At 38.1% G+C, this 25,076-nt stretch overlaps 1 protein-coding gene across 1 annotated transcript in view; it reads left to right on the top strand.

Annotated features, from left to right (window-relative positions):
* The first annotated feature begins 880 nt into the window (after positions 1 to 880).
* LOC150105635 (endochitinase-like) overlaps positions 881 to 25,076 on the top strand; it is a 34,492-nt gene continuing 10,296 nt past the window's right edge. Inside the window, exons 1-4 of the mRNA XM_090394957.1 lie at positions 881 to 929; positions 18,274 to 18,385; positions 22,080 to 22,298; positions 23,137 to 23,399. Of these exons, the coding sequence (XP_090251083.1) occupies positions 18,313 to 18,385; positions 22,080 to 22,298; positions 23,137 to 23,399 (555 nt within the window). The 5' untranslated portion in view covers positions 881 to 929; positions 18,274 to 18,312. The remainder of the gene's footprint in view (positions 930 to 18,273; positions 18,386 to 22,079; positions 22,299 to 23,136; positions 23,400 to 25,076) is intronic.

The following is a 25,076-nucleotide window of genomic DNA, read 5'->3' as shown; positions in this document are numbered from 1 at the left end:
TGCTAATTAAATCCAAGTAATGAAAAAACTGAAGCACTTTGGGAAAAGAAGAAGATTGCAAAAAGCAACTTCCCCCCCCCCTTTTTTTTTGCTGACTATTCCATCAATCAGATTTGGAATTCAGTTGTTTTTACATTGCTTAATGTCCCCGTCCACACTCTAAGGATTTCAGTCCAATCGGTTTAGATTTTGTTAACATAACAATATTATTTTTAATGTACATTACCTTACAGAATTTACAGTACTGTAAATATGTATTTACAGTACTGTAAATTATGGATATTAATGTACTGTAAAATATTGGATACTAATGTACCGTGGTCAAGATATTGGATAGTTAATTCGAATAAAGTTCCTTGCAGGGGATAACAGGTAGTACCACTGACTATGAAAGTGTTCCTTGAGATGCATAACATTTTCTGTGCATTATAACATTCTGTCAGTGGGGAATGCCAATCGGCATGCTTGCCCGATTAGCCCTCTGGTTCTTATATAAATGAACGAATCAATCTCGAAATTGTCAATTTCAAATACAGTATTACAAAAATTTACAAGCATATTAAAGTGAGTACTTTATCGAAAATAATAATAACACACGTAAAATTGAATTTACTTCGCCACATATATGACACGAATTCATGAAGCACAACACTTGTGATTCGTGACTGACACAGGGAGAAATCTATTAACCTCTCATTTCCCTGAAAAAAATAATTCATTCAGCGGATAATATTCTTTGGATTTTTTTTTTTTTTTTTTTTTATCGCAAAATCTTCAGCTGTGCCAAAGAGCGAATGAAAAGAGAGTTATCAACATGCGACAAACTTGAAATGTTAATTAGCAGGTGAGACAACTTTTGGTTGGCGCAAGATAAAAAGAACAGGTATTCACTTCGTTGTGCTACCGTGTGATTACTTCAGATTGGAAAGGTAAGAAATTTCCGTAATAAAGAGAGTATTTTTGAAATATACCAGTTTTAAATTATTAAACAATCTCTGCAACTGAAAATGAAATTCAGCTAGATTTATAAAATAAGTAACCTATAACCAATCTACGAAAATAAATCAGAATATAATAAATTAAAAACGGATTAACTTGTCCAAGTTTAATTATATAGAGTTGTTGCAACTGTCAACGGCAATTTCAACACATGTGCAGTGGAGCAGTACGACCTTCACACAATGAGTCCTTGAATAATAATAGTAGTAGTAGTAACGACAAATTTATAGATTAATAGAAGCTTAATATTAACAATGAAATCTTATATATATATATATATATATATATATATATATATATATATATATATATATATATATATATATATATATATATATATATATTTATTTATTTATTTATTTAGAATTGAGTTTTATTTAAAATCGAAGAGTTGATTATTATTTTTTTTTAAAAAAAAAAGAATTTAAAGCAAATTGATCCTAGCAAGAAATAATAATAATAATAATAATAATAATAATAATAATAATAATAATAATAATAATAATAATAATAAATTGGTGAGGAAATATTATAACTGTGGATATTCCAAATGACTGGTGGCCGTGGGAATACAAACTGAAATTACATTCACAGGTTCGTGAAAGGAGCAGTTGAGATGCAAGAGAATCTTCGAAGGAGGTTATCTCTTTGGCACACTTCGGTTTTTGTTCAATGAGGTTCACTGACGTGCATGCGATGAGCAGCTGAAATATAATGGGTAGCTGAGATAGATAGCCTGAATTGATTTCAGACGATGAGCCTTCGTAGCTCAGTCGATATAGACGAAGCCCTTTGGTAGGAACCTGGGTTCCATTCACGCCCATGACGTGAGGAACCTTTATCTGGTCTCTTTCGACTAAAGGTGACTTAGCCGGTCTCATACGGAATAGAGGGTTTTTTCACCCGGAAACTCGGGTTTTTCGTTCCCCAAACTGGCCCCGTGAACACTCACTCACACACACACGCGCGCGCGCGGATTACAATTAGGAATACTTAAGACCCAGCCATAGGCCTGATTTGTCAGCTATATGATAGTCCCAAGCCCGAAGGAAAATGAGGTGGTTTGAGATGGTGCCGTACTTCTTTCCTTGTAAAAGAGGACTCACGGCCGTGGTATCATTATTGTTAAGCTAAATCAAATTGGAAATAACTATGGAACAAACCTCATATGAAGGTCGCGTCCTACACTCCACTCCATAATGACAACACAGACAAACGGAAAACATGCAATTTACAGACGTAATAATCGCACCCTTACCCCTCATCTAAGGTCGGCTCTCTTGGCATCTTGGCATAAATCTAAAAAAGAGAGCCGACTTGGTATATCAATGGAAAACTGGCAACACTCGAAATAATATTTGTTGGCATACCACCCACATATATATTAACATACTCGTAAATCTGAAATAAAATTATTTTTGAAAAAGAACACAATGTTTCACACTGTACGTACATATGTGTAGCAAAGATTTGGCAAATAATCACAATTTAACTTTATTAATTTTGAAAATTTCATTAATTTTTATTTAACTTTAATTTTGGTTTCAATCGAAGTATTTTTATTGGCAACATTTGTAGCGTGGTTCCATTCACTCTTAATAATTCCACACTGGCTGGATGGGCTTGAACGAAATTTATTATTCAGGTTCTGGTTACAATGAAAAAAAGATGGAAAGAGTACATAGAGGATTTGTACCAGAAAGATAATATTGAAGCAGAATAAAAATGAGAGAATTTGTTGAGGAACCCATGATGATGAAAAATGAAGTGAAGTGATATCAGCAATGGAACATCTGCCAAAAGAAAAGCTCCTGGAGCTGATAGAGAGTTAATAGAATTATTGAGAGCAGTTGGGGATGAAGTAGTGAATATATTGACCGAAATTTGCCAACAGTGGAAGGTTTGGAAGAAAATATATTGGCCTAGAAGTTGGAAAACATAGGCATTCATCCCAATTCAAATTAAAAAAAAAAAAAATCAAATGTCAAATGGTATTTCTTTGACAATTTTAATTTTAATTAAAATTAAAATTAACAACTTTCGTTGCATTATTCGCACCTCTATCTTTCATAATTTTTGTCAGATTTAACATAGCTGTTTTTCCCGTGACTATCCTTCGGTTCATTCCACCTTCACATTTACCATCATTTCTGATTCTGGTTCCCAATCAATCATAACTTTCAACGAATTCTGTTTTATCTCCCTCTATTATAAATTCATTTAAATTGCCAGAAGCCATCACTTTTGTTTTGCTGATGTTTAAATTAAATCCGGCGATGTTACTTTCCCTCTTAACCAATAGAATCGACCGCTCCAGATCTTCCTTAGTTTCTGCTATGAGGGTTGTATCATCTGCATGTCTTAAATTATTTATTTTTCTTCCACCAGTTTTAATTCCAGCTGGATCTTTGTATAATCAGCCATTCTAATAATATATTAACTATAAATATTTAAAAAAGATAAGGCAATAGTATACAACCCCTGCCGTACCCCTTTTTCCAATTGAATACTGTCTGTTTCTCCAAAGACTGTTTTTACTGTTCTTGGTTGTCATTCAGCTCTCTCTTAATAAAGAAAATTAGATGCTCGGGTATTCGCATTGATCTCATTACAATCCACAGTCTGTTATGATCCATGCCATCGAAAGCTTTTTTATAATCAATAAAACAGATGAATACTTTCTTCTGAAATTCTCTTGTTCTTTCCATAATCTATCTCGTTTGCTATTTGGTCTCTAGTTCTTCGACCTTTCCTAAAGCCTGCCGGTTCTTGTGGCATTTCTCTATTCACATATGGCTCCAGCCTTGGTTGGATAACTTTCAGCATAGCTTTACTTGCATCTGAAATTAAAGCGATGGTTTTATAATTCTCACAATCTCTGGAAATTAATTTTTTATTTTATTTTTATTTTTGTTGAATTGGGATGAATGCCTATGTTTTCCAATCTCTAGGCCAGTATATTTTTCTCCAAACCTGTTAGAAGAAAATAAACCAGCTGCTCTCAATAATTCTACTGACACTCCATCAGATCCAGGAGCTTTTCTTTTGGCAGCTGTTCCATTGCTGATATCACTTCACTTTTCATCATCATAGGTTCCTCAACAAATTCTCTCCTTTTTAATTCTACTTCAATATTATCTTTCTGGTACAAATCCTCTACTCTCTTTCCATCTTGTTTTCACTGCTTCTTCTTCCATCAGACATTTTCCCGAATTACTTTTTTCCACTCCTAATCTAGGGATAAACTTCCCTATAACATCAATTATTTTTCTAAACAGATCTCTTGTTCTACCCCGTAATATTGCTTTCTTCAATTTCCTTGCATCTTTTGTTAGATGCTTGTCCTTATCTTTCTTAGCCTGTCTCTGGATATCTGCACTCAGTTGTCTAACACTTTCTTTGTTTCTCTGGAGTTTAATTTTTCTACTTTCCTCTGCTATTTAAGTAGCTTCTTCTGACAACTATTTACAATTTTTCTTTCTCGTTGCTTTACGTAGAGTCTTCTTTGCTGCTTCTATAACTGTACATTATGTTTTTTTCCAATTTTCTTACGGTCTTCTCCAAACTTTTTAATTTCTTTCTGGCTTCTACCTTAATAATAGCTGGATTTAAATTAAGTGTGATACTGTTCTTATGTTTCTTAGCCATTAATTTCAATTTAACTTCAGCTATCAATAATTCATGATCTGTTCCCACAGTCTGCACCAGGTAGTGTTTTTGTTGTTTGGTTGATTAATAGTTGTTTAAAAATAAATCCACACACCCTCACCTTCACTCTCAGATTTCAGTTAATAGAAAGCTGGATACCTGAGATTGAAGGTCAAGATGTGGGAATTAAATAATAGTGTCCTTGAACTTCCTGGGCAGCAGTGCGTGCATATTCAAGGGCACGATTAAGGTAAACCACTATTAATGTCGATGTTCACTCAAAAGAGACAGTCAGGACTTTTTTCTTTTCTTTTTTTAAATACAGCACATACGACCTTGAATGCGGGGAACTTGTTCTTTTTTCAGAAGCTCAAAAATAATTTTATAGAGAAAACCAGAAAACATTGTTATACACCAGATGAAAATTTAAAATGTTTTTTTTTTAAATTTTTTTTAATATAGAAATCTGGACAAAAATATTTCATTAATAACGTATTATAATGTGCATTATAATTCCCGCATTATATGAAATATCATTTTCCACATTTTATATCATGCAGCGATTAATTTATGTAGTCATCGAGTTCGGCGTTGACTGTAAACGAGCAATCAAAAAATAAATAAATAAATAAAATAAAATAAAATAACCTTAATTAATTAAATGGTTTTGGAGAGTGAGTCAAAAGTACGTACAAACAATCAAGCAGAAAATTCCTTCAGCATTTAAAATAAGTAATACCATATCTAACAAAAGGACACCAAGGAAGATATTGCATTACTACGATAATAAACTGAAACTTGAACTTAGGAATCGTCTTTAAATACAACCACGTGTTTATTATTATTATTATTTATTTATGAGGGGCTCACTTTAGTGAGTACGGGCGTGGCAAACCCGAGGTGCCTGATGCTGGACCATGCCTTACTTCATGTAATATACATCTGTTATATTATCAGTAGACTGGTCCCTCCTCTTCCTCCCTTGCTTCTTTCTTTCTTCTCTTCTTGCTCCTCCCCCCCGAATGCTATTAGAGTATTCGAGGGGAATCTTTCCTATTTTGCTGTGTCATTTCGTCTTGTGCTAACAGGACATTATTAAACACTGTAACATGATCAGCCCATCAAAAAATGTTCATACCGCATCGTCCGTCGGGCGGGTTACCAAGGGATGCGTTCGGGTTTTAGGCAGAGGGACCCGTTCGAAAAATATGTTACAGTCTCCCTTAGACACCACTCCTCAGCACTCTGCTAGAAGAAACTCCATCAATGGACCCGCTACCCGTTTGGGAAGGTGTTTAGCGGCAGCGCAGAGAAATGGTTCTGCAAAAGGACGGAAATGGCAACGACAACGGCACCAGACTATGGCTTTAGGCAACTGGAACATCTTCTCTCTGACAGGGAAGGAGTTGGAACTGGTCGAGGAAGCCAAGCGCTACCGGCTAGACTTGGGCTTTCTTCGACCAAGAGGAGAGGCTCTGGATAAGGCTCTTCCACCCCTTATCCAGGTCTGTTCGACCTGGATAAGGGGTGGAAGCTCTACTACTCTGGTGTGAGCCTGACAATGTCTGCTCAAGCGGGTGTGGGGATACTCACAAGCCCCCCAGCTGTCAGACTGTGTTGCTGAGTGGATCCCATTGGGGGGGGGGGACGGGTATGTGTGTTAAGGCTTCAGATGAAAATCTATGATTTGGCTGTGGTGCCTAATCTGGAGTCAGAATACTCTGCCTTCCTAGAGGAAGTGGATGTTGCTTTTGACAGGGTGGCAGACATGGGATCAGTCCTGCTAATGGGTGACTTCAATACACATGTTGGAACAGATGACCAGACATGGAGAGGTGTCGTTGGGAGGAACGGCGCCCCTGACCTTAACGCGAATGGGTTGAAATTATTGGACTTCTGCTGTACTAACAGCTTGTCCATAATGAATACCTTCTTCCAGCACCAAGAAGTCCATAAGTATACCTGGTACAGCGATATACTAGAACAAAGGTCTCTGATTGACTTCTTTATAGTCTCAGCAGACCTATTTTCCTCACTGTTGGACGTTCGTCTGAGAAGAGGGGAAGAACTGTCAACTGACCACCACCTTGTTGTGTGCACTCTACGGCTTCAGAAACCAGATGCTACCATCAACGCTGGTAGGCCTAAGCAGCTATACCGCGTGAAATGGGAGGCATTGGAAAATGAGGCTGTGAGGAAGAATTTTGCAGATGACATTTCCTCCAGGTTCAAAAAGATTCCCAAGCATACTGCAGATGTTGAGGACGAGTGGAAGCTGTTCAGAACAGCTGTCACTGACTCTGCACTCGCATGTTGTGGCACAAAGTGGCCTGGCATGGCAAGGGGAAGTGAGAAAGGGACACCTTGGTGGAACCAAGAAGTCCAAAAAACTGTCCAGGCAAAAAAGGAGTCCTACCTAACATGGCCTAGGGTCAGGTCACCTGAAATGCATTTGCGGTATGCTGAGGCACGAAAAGCTGCTGCTGAGGCAGTAAAGACAGCAAAGGCTTGGGAATTCTTTGGAGAAAGATTAGACTCATCCTATGCAAATGCAAACAAAGTATTCTGGCAGACCATCCGCCGCCTTCGAGGGAGGAAATCGTGCACAGCAAGGGCAATTAGGGCCTCTGATGGTGCACTTTTAACAACCGAGATGGATATCCTCCACAGATGGAGGGAATACTTTGAGAGCCTTCTTAACCCGGGTGGCCCAGCAGTTGTGGACATCCAAGAGGTGCAGATCGGGGCAATGAGTAGTCTCACAGCAGCAGAAGAGGTCCATTTAGCAATAAAATCGCTAAAAGCGGGCAAGGCTGCTGGCGATGATGAAATTCGGCCCGAAATGCTAAAAGCCTTAAATCGAGACGGTGTTCTCTGGCTGACTCGAGTGTGTCAGGCTGCTTCGATATCAGGGCGAGCTCCAAAGAAATGGCAGACAGGCATAATAATACCAGTCTTCAAGAAGGGAGACCAGAAGGATTGCAGTAACTATCGTGGCATCTCTCTGCTCAGCCTGCCTGGGAAAGTGTATGCTAGGTGCTTGGAAAGACGGTGCAGGAGCATAGTTGAGTGAAAGTTCCAGGAAGACCAATGTGGCTTTCGTCCTGGTAGAAGCACAACTGACCAAATCTTCACTTTAAGGCAAGTCTTTGAGAAATCTTGGGAATATGCCAAGAATGTCTACACATGCTTTGTGGACTTGGAGAAGGCATATGACTGGGTTCCTCGGGATAAGCTTTGGCAAGTAGTACAGGAGTATGGAGTGGATGGCCAACTATTAGCTGCCATCAAGGCCCTGTATGAATGCCCAGAGTTTTGTGTCAGGGTAAACAGCACAAAGTCTGAACCTTTCACAGTCTCTGTTGGCCTCCACCAAGGGTGTTCTGTCACCCATCCTTTTCATAATTTATGGACTGGATTGATAGGCACAGCCGAGGCAGTGAGTGTGTCAGAATTGGAAGATGTAGCATTGGATGTCTGCTTTTTTCAGATGACCTAGTTCTGCTTAGCTCTTCCACAGATGACCTCCAGCGGACCCTGGATAGGTTTGTAGCTGTTTGTGCAGATGCCGGAATGAAGATCAGTGTGGCCAAAACTGAAACATTTGTGGTCTCAAGACAACCATCCCAGTGCACTCTACATGTAAGTGGAGTCTCAATGAGGCAGGTGGAGAATTTTAAATACCTTGAGTCCATATTCACGAATGATGGAAAATCGGACGTAGAGCTAGATACTCGAATTGGCTTAGCAAGCTCAATATTGCGGGAGCTTGGCCGTTCGGTAGTATTGAAGCGGGAGTTAAGCCAGAAGGCAAAGCTGGTTGTCTTCAATACAGTCTATGTCCCCATCCTCACCTATAGTCATGAGAGTTGGGTAATGACCGAAATAATGCAGACACGAATTCAAGCGGCTGAAATGAGGTTCCTTCGAGGGGTTGCGGGGATGACAAGACTCGACAGAGTCAGAAGCTCTGCAATTCAGGAAATCCTCAATACTCAACCGCTGCTTCTCCGTGTTGAGAGAGATCACAGTTACGTTGGTACGGGCACCTGGTCAGAATGCCACAAGAGAGGCTCCCTCAGCAGGCCCTCTTTGCCAAGCCAGAGGATCGGAGACCACGTGGAAATACAAGGACTCGCTGAATAGATTGTATCTAAAACCTTGGGTGGACACGTTTGGGAATCCCACCAGAACACCTGAGCTTGGTGGCAGACGATCGTGACCATTGGAAGTTCCTCTTGCAGCTGTTGTCCCCACAACCCAATTAGGAAAGGTGGGCCTTGAAGATGTATGTATTTATTTATTTATATATATATAACCTTTTCTCCTCCTGTTTCAAAGGAATAGCAGTCACCATGTTGCGCAGTAAATTATTATTATCTTTAATGGCAATTCCCCTCATCAAAGGATACAAACCTATAACATATCAGTACTAGGAATGGATTAAGGATTAAATAATCTGAACCCCGACTGCTTTGGTACTATTCACAGAACAACTAAGACCATGTGACAAGTAGTTTAAGGATAATTTACTTTCCACAGGGAGTATTGATTTGTGTGAGTCCTGATCTGAAAACACTCAGAAGAATTCCCAGTTCAGAAAGGTGTGAGACAAGGCTGTGTATTTTCTCCGATTCTCTTTAACCTGTACACAGAAGAAATATTTAATAAAATTAGTAACCTCAAAGGAATCACTGTAGGGGGCAGAAATATTAATAACCTAAGATATGCAAATGACGCGGTTCTTCTAGCTGAAAACAAATATGATCTCAAAACTCTTATAGATGAAACCCTCAAGTATAGCGAACAATATGGCCTCAGTTTCAACTTTAAAAAGACAAAAATCATGATAATTTCAAGAGAAAAGAAAATACCAAAAATATGCATCAATATAAAAGGAAATAAATTAGAACAGATGCAAAAATACATACACCTCGGACACTTGATCACAGAGAATGGCAGGACAGAAGATGAAATTAGAAAAAGGATTGAAATTGCAAGGTCAACTTTCAACAGTATGAAAAATCTACTAACATCTAGAGAATTAAATCTGAAAACAAGACTAAGAATCTCCAAATGCTACATATGGTCTACATTATTATATGGAGTAGAGACATGGACACTCTCCAATCTGAGTGTGAAAAAACTGGAGGCCTTTGAAATGTGGATGCTGCGAAGAATTATGAGAATATCATGGAAAGACAAATGAAAAGGTACTAGAGATGGCAGGCGTAAACAGGAGCCTGATGAAAGAAATTAAAAAATCAGATATTTTGGATATATTCTGATGATTGGTGTATATATTCTGATGTGTTTTCACGATAAGACTGGATCTGTCTCTCATATGAGGGACAGGGAGCAGAGAGGTGCAGAATAGGACATGGTGGAGACACATGGTAGTCAATCTACTGGAGGGAGAAGACACCTGACAGGAATCTGAACCCCATTCTTGAGACCAAATATAGCATTTTTAAGTCATTTCAGTCGATAACATTTCCAGATTTCTACGAGTACATTATGCAAAAATAACACTTTAAAAAAAAAAAGAATTCGAAATCATTGAGCTGTACTCTTCCAGTTTGCACTGCTGTCATAAAATATTTTGCTTAAAACATGAAGGGAAAAAAATAGTATTTCACAAGCATATTTCTAGTTTGGTACTTCACTTCTGTCCTAGTAGGAAGCAGATCTGACACACACACACACACACACACACACACACACACACACACACACACACACACACACACACACACACACACACACACACACACACACACACACACACACACACACACACACACACACACACACACACACACACACACACACACACACACACACACACACACACACACACACACACACACACACACACACACACACACACACACACACACACACACACACACACACACACACACACACACACACACACACACACACACACACACACACACACACACACACACACACACACACACACACACACACACACACACACACACACACACACACACACACACACACACACACACACACACACACACACACACACACACACACACACACACACACACACACACACACACACACACACACACACACACACACACACACACACACACACACACACACACACACACACACACACACACACACACACACACACACACACACACACACACACACACACACACACACACACACACACACACACACACACACACACACACACACACACACACACACACACACACACACACACACACACACACACACACACACACACACACACACACACACACACACACACACACACACACACACACACACACACACACACACACACACACACACACACACACACACACACACACACACACACACACACACACACACACACACACACACACACACACACACACACACACACACACACACACACACACACACACACACACACACACACACACACACACACACACACACACACACACACACACACACACACACACACACACACACACACACACACACACACACACACACACACACACACACACACACACACACACACACACACACACACACACACACACACACACACACACACACACACACACACACACACACACACACACACACACACACACACACACACACACACACACACACACACACACACACACACACACACACACACACACACACACACACACACACACACACACACACACACACACACACACACACACACACACACACACACACACACACACACACACACACACACACACACACACACACACACACACACACACACACACACACACACACACACACACACACACACACACACACACACACACACACACACACACACACACACACACACACACACACACACACACACACACACACACACACACACACACACACACACACACACACACACACACACACACACACACACACACACACACACACACACACACACACACACACACACACACACACACACACACACACACACACACACACACACACACACACACACACACACACACACACACACACACACACACACACACACACACACACACACACACACACACACACACACACACACACACACACACACACACACACACACACACACACACACACACACACACACACACACACACACACACACACACACACACACACACACACACACACACACACACACACACACACACACACACACACACACACACACACACACACACACACACACACACACACACACACACACACACACACACACACACACACACACACACACACACACACACACACACACACACACACACACACACACACACACACACACACACACACACACACACACACACACACACACACACACACACACACACACACACACACACACACACACACACACACACACACACACACACACACACACACACACGCACGCACGCACGCGCGTGTGTGTGTCAGATCAGCTTCCTACTAGGACAGAAGTGAAATATCAAACTAGAAATATGCTTGTGAAATACTATTTTTTTTCCCTTCATGTTTTAAGCAAAATATTTTGTGTGTGTGTGCGCACGCACACACGCGCGCGCAGGTGTGTGTATGTGTTTTCACGAATTACGACATCGCCTACAGTAAAAACGATAAGCCTTGCATACTAATGGTAAACATAATCAAGCTGTAACTCAAATGAAGGTCAGTTAGCCAACCTCATAGGAAGAGGTTGCAGGAATTCCTTCTCGGAAACGAGGATTTTTCATTCCACAAAGCAGGGAACCCAGCCACAAAAATACTCTAAATTAACAGACATAATACAAGGCCTATAGCCATAGATGCTTCGGCTGTAATTCAAAGCAACCAAACTCAACAATTCAACGCACACCGTCGCTAACAAATAAAAATAGCAACGAGTCACAAACCGCTCGTTTCCAAGCTCTGAGCTATCCCCAGGAAAGAGAATCAAGCTTTATTAATAATTCGGTCATAAAATTACTGTTGATTTATACTACTCTTATAATCTCATATTATTCTATGGGTTATATGCTAGCTTAGGTGGCGAAGTGCGCAGTCTCCTCTTATATTGCAAGAAACAGGCTGTGGATTTGAATCATACAGTGACAGAGTTTGTGAAAGTAGGTGGGAAATTACTATTGTCATGTGGTGTGAAACCACTGATAATCACCAATATGTACTTGGAGGTCTATAAAGCAGCATTTCACTTATATTGAACCCTCAACCTATTCATCGTTCTAACAGCCATAGGTTTTCTAACTATCCTCGTATGATTGTCCTTAAAACAATAAATTATTCACATGAAAGATGATTTCATAGCAATTTTGTTTGTTTCTTCTCTATATCATAGCATACTGTATATGACTTTTCGAACTTGGCATGCAATTCTTTGCCAGTTAGATTCATCTATTTAGTAAAAGAGTTTAATAGCAAAATTCTACATTCAATGTTTTTTTAAGATAAAACTCAGAAACTCTCGAAAGCGAAAGAAAAACGTCGTTTTCGAGAATGTCCAGTTCGGAAGAACTGAACCGATCAGAAATCGGAGGACTTCTGCCGAAACCAGAATATTGGTAAGTAGTAGGTTTTTTTTTTTTTTTATACGTATATTTTTTTATACGTAACAGGCCTAATGGCCTGTTACGCAATATGCCTAAAGTATTAGGCATGGCCTATTACGATCTGAAACCGCGACTGCCTCGAGGATAACGTAGTTAGCCCTATGCCTATGTCTGTAGGTGCGCATGTTCAGGGGGGCCAGTTTTTCTGTTTTGGAGGTTGAAAAACCCGAATTTCCAGGTCAAAAATCCCCTACCGCCGTACCTTTAGTCGAAGAGACCAGATAAAGGTTCCACGTCACTGACGGGAATCGAGCCCAAGTCTTTCCGACCAAAGGGCTTCGTCTATACCGACTGAGCTATGAAGGCTCTAAGTGGGTATGCATATAATAAAGCATTTTAAAAATATGTCAAGTTGCTGTTTTTTTAATGTATAATGTTCAATTGTTCTAAAAGTGCTAACAAAATATTTTTCAAATAAAAAAAAGAAATAATTTTAACAGTTAATACCACCACCTGTGTAGCTCAGTGTAGGTGAAACCTACATCGTCTGCACCAAGAGAGATTAAAGTTCAAGTCTAGTCGTCGACTGGAGGAACTTTTTCTAAGCCTTTCTTCGACCAGTTCCCAAATTAGTCGATCTCTGGCGCGGCGCGGGCAAGCGGCTTTTTTTTCTCTCCTGGCAACTCCAGTTTTTTTTGTCCTGTAAACTCAACAAAATCGACCATAGAACCCACATTATTTCAGACAATTAAATATCCCGTTAGAGTTAGTACCCAAGAGATGGCAGCACTTATTTTCTAGTCACTTCATCGGTTGCCACTTATAATTGGTGATAGTCTTCAGCCAGCTATCTCTGATTGGCTACTGGTGGAGACTGAACTGTCCACTCAGTCTCCAAAAGCTAGATAGGATTAAAAGGCCTCGCCTACTCAGTAGAAGGGAATAAAGAAGTGTTAGCTCATTACAATGCGTAGTCTAATTCTGTGGTGGAAGCAAGTTCACGGCAAAAACCAACTGTCTCAGTGATTTTTTTTAATGATAGTTCTGTTTTAGAAAAAAATTAAGTCATTAAAAACATTGATGAGACAGTTCGTTTTCGCCGTGAACTTTTTTTTTCTAAAATTTTTTCACTACTCTTAAAAAGAGGTTCATTTTTATATTAACTGTTTACACAATTTGTTTTAATAAAAAGGTAAATGAAATCGAAATTTACAATAAAATTTGTCAAGAATAACAGACCGAGGAAAACATATGATAGTAAATATAACTAATAATTCCATCGCTGGTTTTTAACAAGTAATCTATGTTAAAAAAATAATAATTTATTAAAAATAATGAGTTCTTGTTAAGAATGAGTAGGAAAAAATAAGCGAATTAAAACTCATGAGAAGAGGATTCATCTTAAGAAAGTATTGTCGTTAAAACGTGGAAACGATGTGGAAGCCTCATGGAAACGGCGTTTGATTCCATGGCGATTGGCCACCCAAAGGTCATTCAGGTGCTTACTACAGAAATCTTTCTAGGCCTTTCTTTGGTTAATTCCCAAATTAGTGGCAGATGTAGGATGTGCCTCTCAGAAACTCAGTTTTTAATCTCGCGTCTCAAATAAATCGACAATAGAGTTCAGACTATTACAGGCGAGTGTTAGGATTTAAAAACGTTAGGACTAAAATAGCTCCACTAACTCCTTTTAGGGAATAACAGGCATTAGAAAATTTATTTATTTTAATTTCTATGAAAAGCTTGAGCTTTCTACTTGTTTAGTGATTGTTTAATATTTCGTCAGATGCTCGAAAGAGATGCACAAAGTTCACTATCAACCACCCTGTAAATTACTAAGTACAACGTGGACTATAGTCGCATTTAAATTTAAGGAGTTGGTTGATGTCTAGTTTTCTACAATGAAATTTCGTTCAAATCCATAACATAAGCAACTAATGTTATATTTGCAGCATTATACATCTTGATCAAAATTAAGTTTGTAAGAAAAGGATATTTCTTTACAAAAAATGTATAAGCACAAATATTTCACCCTGCACACGCAGGTTGAGAATCACTGGTTAGATTACAACAAAAATAAGATGGGATAGGTATATGCCTGACAATTGTGTATATATATTCTCAGCCGAGTTGTCTGTTTTGTAGCAGTAAAAAACCAGAGTTAAAGTTTTTATTGAGCTCAGATTTTTAAAAAAATTTTCGATTAGTAGATAGCGGCAGCAACTTAAAACCTATCGTTCCAGAATAGAAAATTATTATAAAACATGCCTGTGCATAGTGCATATTTAAATTGGACAAAGAATAAAATCCAAAGGAGAAGAATTAAAGTCAATAGATATTGTAATTTTTCGGATGAGTCAAAGTCTAACTGGGAGAACTCAGATAGAATTTAATATGGAATGAGGGTCCCACCAAGGCTATTTGAAGATAATAGTAAAATTTCTGGTTTAATCACTGGTTTCATGTTCCAATAGTTAGTTAACTACATTTCCTCTAAGCGATCGTGAACTCACTACGCACAGAGCTGGGAAGTAATAACAAAGAGAAAAGTTAGTCTAAAGAAACACACGTAGGAAAAAACAAACACTTTGATCATGCATTTTTAGGTAGCAGATAAACTGATGCAAAACAGAGTCATCCACCACCGACTAGTCACTGAGTTCCATGTTTGGTCTCGAGGGGATTTTGGGATTATCTAGCCATTAACGGATCCACAGTTTCGTAAAATACAGGGTGTCCCATAAGTTCCTAGATATTTCAATAATTCATAAAAATTAGAAAAAATTGGTATATTAGAGTGCGGTTTGCACGAAAGTGAATTGCAAGGAGGGGGATCTTTTTTTGGCAGGGATAAAAAATTTACTTCAAATTTTCACCGACAGAAGGCACTGTACCACATGCATCATTTGCAAATACGTGCAAATGAGAGTTCTTTTGGTGGTGTGATGATCACGCAGCATGAAGGATGCGGAACAGTGACATTTTCGCTATGCCTGTGATTCTTGCAGCTTCCCATGCACTGCTTACACCGCTTGTTGATTGTGCGTTGATTGTGCATGTTCGACGGCGATCTGACAAATTTCCAGTTTTCTAGAAATGTCGTATTAGAGACTGTGTTCTGGGCAGGAGTGATAGGACCTCGACCTTTCTTCATTCTTTTCTGCGTTCGAAACTTTCGTAAAACTTCCGCTACCGATTCCCCACTTATGTAAGACAACTTCACTAACAATATCTGATCCACCAAAATAAGCATCACAGCAACAAATTTTTCTTTTCACAAAAACAATTCTGTTCGCCCCAGTGACTGGGAATTCGCACGCATTCATTACGAGCTATCAGCAGTACACCCTGCGTTTTATAGGACTCTCATTTGCATGCATCCGCAAATAATGCGTGTGATACAGCTTCCTCTACAGGTGAAAATTTTTTCTATCCCCCCCCCCTTGCGATTCACTTTCGATCAACCTACACTCTAATATACCAATTTTTCTAATTTTTACGAATTATTAAAATATCTAGGAACTTATGGAACACCCTGCATATTGCAGTTACAATCCTTCCAGGTGAGATTCACATAAACATATACAGAACTACTGCGTGTTTCTGTTTACCAGCATGTTACTAAATGTTTAATGTTCCATATTTCTCTACTATGAACTATTTGGCTACTATATGTTGCATCAAGCCTCCGTAGCTCAGTCGGTATAGACGAAGCTCTTTGGGCGGAAAGACCTGGGTTCGATTCCTTTAGTCTGGTCTCTTTCGACTAAAGGTGGGTTAGCCGGTCTCATACGGTGATAGAGGGTTTTTTTAACCGGAAACTCAGGTTTTTCGTTCCTCAGAACATGCAAACCGGCTCCCTGAACACGCACACTCCTGGAATAAGGAGTAATCAACCTATTCTGTAGGGATTTCGGTTTTGAATGCCTAGACCAGTGGTCACCAAAGCGATCGATATCGACCCCAAGGGGTCGATATAACATTGTTAGGGGTCGATAGAAATATATAAGACATCATTGTACAGGTAATATTTAATTCTGTTAACTTGGATTACCTCCATCCTGAATGACAACGCAATTAAGAGTGAATCGTTGGAACAGTGACATGAATATGACCTGTTAGATAGAGCAAGGTCATGAAAATAGTTAAGGAGGCCAATCAAGTAGGCCAATATGACGTATTTACCAATAAACGGATGGAGTGGTTCCCACCCGGTCGGCGCGGCAGGAGCTAGATTGCAACAATGCCAAAACACATCTCCAAGAAGGGGATGTATGATGTTTTGTATTAAAGGCAAAGGGGCCACTACCCAGACCGGTTTCGACCTTTATTGAGGTGTATTTAAGTAAAGACCTCTCTAAAAATTAGGACGATCCCTAGACCACTCCATAGTGGCCGAAAGACCGTCCAGCTCAGCGCTGTTCCACTCAGTGACAGGCTCGCCCCATCACCGAGAACTTCTCAGCGTTGGCTCTACCCAGTGGCAGGCTCACCCCACCACCAGCCAGAACCATAATCTCAGCGGTGGCCCTACTCAGAGACAGGCAAAACCTATCCCCAAGCAGAGCCTCTCAAGGCCAGCCCCTATCAGTGGGAGCCAGGCTAGAAATACCAAGATTTTAGTAATACAGAGCTTATAAGTATTTTACCAGAACAAGTTACCATAAGGTGTTTTAACCTTATTAAATAAAAATCTCAGGAGGAGATATAAATGTAGAAAGTATTTTACCTTGGGTATAATAAATGTTAAAAATATGTATTTTTATTGGTATTTTTAACATTTATTATACCCAAGGTAAAATACTTTCTACATATATATATATATATATATATATATATATATATATATATATATATATATATAAATATATATAAATATTTTTAAAGCACTACTATAATATATTAACAATTAGTATTGAGTGCATATTCTAGTTGATAGTAGTAGTTATTAGTAGTTTTTCAATCCTATTCTTAGAATAATTTCATTTGCTCATGAATTTCTTTTCAGCGATTATTTCAAAATAAACGTCGGTAGAGGAAAATAAACATGATGTTACTTTCCTTGCTGTTTTTAGCCATAACAGCCTTTGCAGCAGAACCAAGGGACAGCCGTCCTGAACGTATGTACTATTTGTATTAATCTTAATTTAGAACTTATTTCTATAGTCTTTATTTATTCATTTACATAATACCTACATATAAAATGGGAGAACAAGAACAAAGGTTTTCAAAGCGTAACAATTGAAGACGGCTTCGTTATCCTACCTAGAACAATTACCCAAACGGTGATATTACCTTTCCTGAGCTTTCAACATCGGTTGAAGGCAGTGGCGGCTCGTACATAATCCCTGCGACACTGCAGCAAACCCCCCCCCCCACCACCACCAAGGAAAAAATGATAAAATTAAATTTTGTTTGTGTTTATAAATAATAACAATGCTTACAATATTACATAAATGCAATACAACATGTTAAAGGTTACAGCTTATGTTTTGACATTGATTAAATAGTTAATAATTGGAATTGTTAGATTAACGCTTTAGATTACGACACAAATGCACTGAGATCTAACGCAGTGTCAGAATTATTACATTCGGCCAATTGCAGCTAATCTCGCCGATATTAGTTTGCGCTTCTCATTGCACGTTAAAAGTGATTCCTACACTGCTCGTTTGGGCAGTGAATCGTATGTTTGCGCGCGTTATTTTTGTGGGATACGAAACTTTTATTATTGGCGCGTGTTCGTGGTGAAGGTGAACTATTTTTTGTAAATCTTATTTTATTTTGTTAAAATAACATATAATTATTTATTTATTATAGATACAAGGCTGAATTATGACGAGTGTCACTGTTGAAAATATCAAAAGAAGTAAATTTTTTCAATTATCGTTACACGAAACAAATGCACTGCGATCTAACGCAGTGTCAGAATTATCGCGCCAATTGTAGCTAGACTCGCCCATATTCGTTTACGCTTGTCATTGCACGTTGCAAGTGATTCCGACACTGCTCGTTTGGGCAGTGTCGTTTACAGATAAACTGTATGCATGCGCACGTTATTTCTGTGAGATACGAAAACTTTTATTATTGGTGTTTGTTCGTGGTGATGGTGAAATATTTTTAATAAAGCAAATTTTAATATGTAAATTTATTTATTAATAAATTGGTTACTGATTAGTAAAAAAAAATATTTCTTTTTATTTTTTTATTTTGTATATGCAGTACCCCCACTTAAAATTTTCACTTGCCGTCACTGGCTGAAGGTATTAGTTTCCCTTCTCTAACTTCACAGAGTAAGCCGGAAGAAAATGAACTGTTTGTTGTGGTAATGATCTAACGTAAATTAAATTACAGAGAATGTAAAGTGTGATAAGGAAATATTAAGAACAGAAATTGCTAGGTCAACCTTCATTAGCATGAAAAACATTCTGACCTCAAGGGAAATTCATACAAAAACAAGAATTAAGCTGTTTAAATGCGACGTATGGTACTATATGGACCAGAAACCTGGACAATATCAAAACACTGCGAAAATAAACTAAATGCCATTGAGATGTGGATCCTCAGAAGAATCCTTAGAGTCCCATGGACTCCCAAAAACTAATTTAGAGATATTAGAGATGATTGGAGAAGAAAAGACTCTGTTGAAAACCATCCACTTTGGTAACATACCAAGGCATGAATCCCTTCAAAAGCACTTTTAGAAAGAATGATACAAGGGAAAAGAAGAGGAAGACAAAGAACACATTGGATGGAAAATATCAAGGACTGGACCTTTCTGTCTTTTGAAGAAGGTAAGAGAGAAGCCCAAAACTGTACATGGTGGAAGTTCATGGTAGTCAACCTCCTGGAAGGAGAGATGACACATGACAAGACAAGAAATTGTTCACCTGCCTGCTAGAATATCAGATACTCATCATTGTCCTAACACTCTAGCTTTTTAACCAGCTCCCAGCTTCAGATATACTGTTAATAGTTATCTCTCCTCTTGGCAACTGACCAAAATCTCGTTTTTAGAGCTCGACACCGCTATCTTCATGATTCTTTTCCATGGCTGATGGCATTTACTCCAATCAAATAACTGAAATTATTCTTATTACTATGAGTGCATTTATCTGTATGCATATAAAGGCACTTTCCACTCTGGGGTGGAAAGTTTGATATGGCTCTGGGGGTGTTGTCGAGCCATATCAAACCCTGGCTCTCCAACAAATGTCCAAGATGAAACTTCAGCATACATTCAATGCTTACATTAATAACTCCAGCTTTTCATTCAGCTTATACTATAGCCCGTAAAAAGAAAGAAATAAAAATAACAAATCCAATGATTTTTGTAGGAAGGTGTGTAGCTCAGTGGAAGTGATGCTTGCATCCTCTCCACTAGGAAAGCCGTCCGAAGAAAGACTTCAGTTCTAGTCTAGTCGCCGACTAGAGAAACTCTTTCTAAGCCTTTCTTCGATCGGTTTTCGAGTTAATCGATCTATAGCACGGGCAAACGGGTGTTTATTCTTGCCAAAATCGAGTTTCTCGTTGCATAAACTAAAGAAAATTGATTTCACCTATGGAATCAATCTTTTATTCAGATATTTTCCTAAAAAAAAAACGAAATAAAGTTAATCATCAGAGCAGTATTACAAATACTATTGTAATACTGCTCTCACTTCAATACTCTTGAAACTAATGTAAAAAGTCATTAATTGGATTCCACCAAAATTAATTGGTGCTAATAATTTGGATTCCACCATTCTTACTCTATAGCAGATCTAGCCAACCTTCCCAACTTTGAACCAAACTAAGGAAAAGTTTGTAGAAACTCACGTGGTCCCGCTTGATATTTCCAAGCAATTTTGTTGAGTTTTTATCGAATCTGGCATCACGACCGTCTTACTATGCTACAGCTTATGGTCTCCTCTTGCCTTCTGAGAATAAATTGTCAGCTTCCTTTATGGTTGCTCATTCTGTGTCATGGTAGATCCTTTCCTCTCGTCAGATTTTACCTTGAGGTACCCTAACCAACGCTGGAGTACTCCAGGACTCGGTGCTTTTACCTTCACTTTTTCTCATATACATTGATGATCTCTCAATGACATCCAATCTTATTCATAATTTTGACGATGACAATGCACTCCATCCACTTCTTCAGTCAGAAATCCTCGTATTGCTCAAATGAATGATGATTCAAGATCTGCTATAGCTAGCTACGTAAACATAATCTGGTATTATTTCCAGAAGAAAGATCATGCTTTTTTCCCCTCACTTCTTATAATATGCTCGCCAACCACAATCACTTTTCTCTTGGTGGGCTAGCTTTCATATCTAGCCTATAAGGGCATAAACACATCACAACAGTAATCTTCTCAACCTGTAAAAACACTTTTTCTTTTTCTTCTAAACAATCGTCTCTTCTGCTCAACTTCTAAACATTTTTAAACATTTTGTCTAATTTTGGCAAAATTAAACAAAAAGTTTCGAGATGATCCAAAATTAAGTAAATGAGAAACTATGTACCTAAACAAAAAACATCTCAGCATTATTCAGTTCTAGGACGAAGAATAATCACGGAACTATACAAGAATACTATTGCAAATATCTTTTTTTTTCTTTTTTTTTTTTTGTCTAGGTTCAATTCCAAACTCCTTTAATTTTTTTGTTACTTTTTTACCTGTTGATTAGAATGACCAACTATTATAATACTACGATCTTACCTCATCCTGCTATTGCTTTTACCTCTTTTTACTAAGTGAAATTTGAATTATCATTTTTTTTTATAGTTGTAAAATTATATTATCTGTAAACTTGAACATATTTTTTCAGGCGTGCCGCATTATGGAACCGTGCTCGAAGAAGAAGATGGAAGGCCAAAGATTGTGTGCTATTATAGTTCTTGGGCTCATTACAGACCTGAACCTTGGTCTTATGATATCGATGATATTCCAGGAGATAAATGTTCTGATGTAATATACGCTTTCGTTACACTGGACAACAATACTTGGGAATTTTCTAGTAGTGATCCAGAATACGACTTAGAGAAAGGTAGACTTTCAAAAGAATAATCACTATTTATCTTTATTAAAGTTGCTAAAATGTATGTTTTAAGGAACTATTAGCATATATTATGGTTATTAGAAAACAATAAACCTATCGTAATGCATGTGAGAAGGTTATGAGACAATAGTGGGCTACATTGACATAATGAAGACAGTCACTAATATTGCAATCGTAACTTCCTGATAGTTGAATTATTTATGCAGGTCATGAAATCAATTTTACTTTAAATTACATTCGTGACAGAATTCAATTCTATCATTTGGAAAAACACTGAGGTCCTTTACAGGAACATGGATTTCTATTAAACGTTTATTGGGCGCTGAAGAAACCAGCGTTGATACGTAATATCAATTACATTTGAAAATGATCACCACTATACTAAGCCATGGAATAATACTTAGTTTTCACAATAGTAAGTTTCACAATACTACCCTATACCTTTCACTTAAATGTCACTATACTAAGCCAAGAGGTAGTACTTAATCTTCACTGTACTAAGCCAAAAGATAATCCTCGATGAGCTCGACGATCGTTTTCGGTGACGTTGAGTTTTGTTGTATGATATTTCAAGAAATTTGGCATGACGGGATGGGTGGAGATCGAAATGGATGGAGATGCTAGTCATTCTACACAGTATATTACTAGTTACTACAGGAAGTGTCTAGTCATCAATAAATTTTATTCACGCTGAGTTAACTAACAGTGAAAATCAGACTGGTTTCACTATTAGATCAGTGAATATTGCAATATTTGCATATTTTTCAGCTTACTTATTCTCCATTAAAATATTGCCTTCACTTTTTATTTTTTTTATTTCTCGTAGAAGGGTACAAGCGATTTGTTCAACTGAAAGAAAAATATCCTCATCTGAAAGTACATCTAGCTATAGGTGGTTGGGGCGAAGGTGGGAAGAAATATTCAGATATGGTCAGTGATCCGAAACGTAGAGAAATTTTTGTACAAAGTGCTCTTTCGTGGATTCAGCAGTATGGATTTGATGGCCTTGACGTCGATTGGGAATATCCTGGAGACCGTAGTAGAGATGGTCGTTATACCGACAAAGAGAACTTTGTCGAACTTATAAAGGTAACTACGTGTTTTGTTTGTTTTTGATTTTTCTGTCGCCGATTAGTTTTGGACAAACATCAGATATCGGAATTAAATTTAGCTAAATAAATATGTGATTTTGAATATTTACTAATCAATTCAAAATTAAAATCTTTTGTTTTCCTTAATAGTTCTACGAAGTTATTTGAGTGATCGTATGGTTTCCAGAACTATGATAAAAAATAAAATATTAGAACGGAACTTTATGTTTTTAAAAACTCAAAATGATAGGCAGTGAGTCAAACCCATTTATATAGATTCGAAAATGAAAAAATTGGCAAAATAAACATTAGGAAAAAGAAAATAAGCAGGCCAACTGTCCGAAAGAGGAGAAGGAAAATAGTGCCTATGCTACACTTCAGACCTCCAATAAGCAGGATGGTGGGCCTAAACCGGACGATGAAATTTAGCTACCACCTAGAGACATTTGGAAATACTGATGCCAGGGTAGCAGGTGAAACCACAGCCGGTTGGTTTGAAGAGCGTCTCCGACTGGAAAAAGACAAATGTTACCCTGCTCCATAAGTGCGGGTCGAAAAGTGACAGGAAAACTACACTTTCTTAGTCCAGCATCCATGACAGTAAAATAAAAGTGCAGCCTGTTGTTAAGAATGCCTACAAAGGCTTTTAGTTATAAATAAAATTATAAAGAATACGGCCATTGCTTTGTTAAGAAGGGGTAGTCCTGTTGTTTAACTTAAAGGAATTGGATGCTGGAAATAATTTTCGACATTATACATCTGAATTTAATACAGCGTTCGATACCGCAAAATCGAGTTATTTACAAATGGGTGAAATAAGACAATTATGGGTTAAGACAATGAAATTGGATAGAGAGAAAGAACATAGAGGAATGAACGGTCATACCTGTAAGTTGACTCCTGTGACTAATGGGATTCCTCGGGGATTAGTGTTGATTCATTATAGTTTTTAATAATATGTGAATCATAATTATAATTAAGGGGATACAAATCCCTTGTTGTTCAACTGCCAGTAAGCAAAACTCTAAGATCGAGAACTACGAATCTATAAGTTTCATATATACCGAAAAACTATTGGCGAATCCAAATGACCACTTGGTAGTACAACACCAAGGCAACTCGAAGCAAAGGTGGAGCAAGCTCCCTCACTATCCTTGATATTTTCTCATAATGTAAAAACACAGCCCCTAGGGGATGTAATACTGTAATTACATTATGAGGAGAGGTCCCTACCCAGACCGATTTCAACCTTTTTTGAGGTCTCATCAGTGAGTAGGTAGACCTGGAAGATAACAACAAGGGATTTGTATCCCCTTAATTATTATTAAGGACGCCAGAAAAATAGCCGTTTGGCTTTCAATTTATGTTATGTGAATCATGTTAGTAATGAAATTAAAAATTTAATGTACACATTTTCAGTGAAAATGTGTACATGAAATCGCTGCTGCTATAAATACTGCATTTGATGTATTTGAAAAAATGAGTGTTAGTTACAAAGAATGACAGCTTGAAATGCGAAGTTCATCATCTGGTAACAAAAATTTCTTAGTAGAATATTGTCTAGGAACCGATCAACTCAAAACAGCAGAAGATTAAAGAAAACTGAAATAATAGTGTAGTCTAAATAAATGAGTTCTAAGCAGTATAGTAAGAAAGCCTGATCTGCAAGCAGAAT

The sequence above is a fragment of the Typopeltis vanoorti genome, chromosome 6 (genome assembly GCF_054136105.1).
Source record: "Typopeltis vanoorti isolate ZY-2024b chromosome 6, IOZ_Tvanoo_1.0, whole genome shotgun sequence".
Taxonomy (NCBI): Eukaryota; Metazoa; Arthropoda; class Arachnida; order Uropygi; family Thelyphonidae; genus Typopeltis; species Typopeltis vanoorti.
Note: the sequence above shows the minus strand (reverse complement) of the source record. Positions and strands in the feature narration are given on the sequence as shown.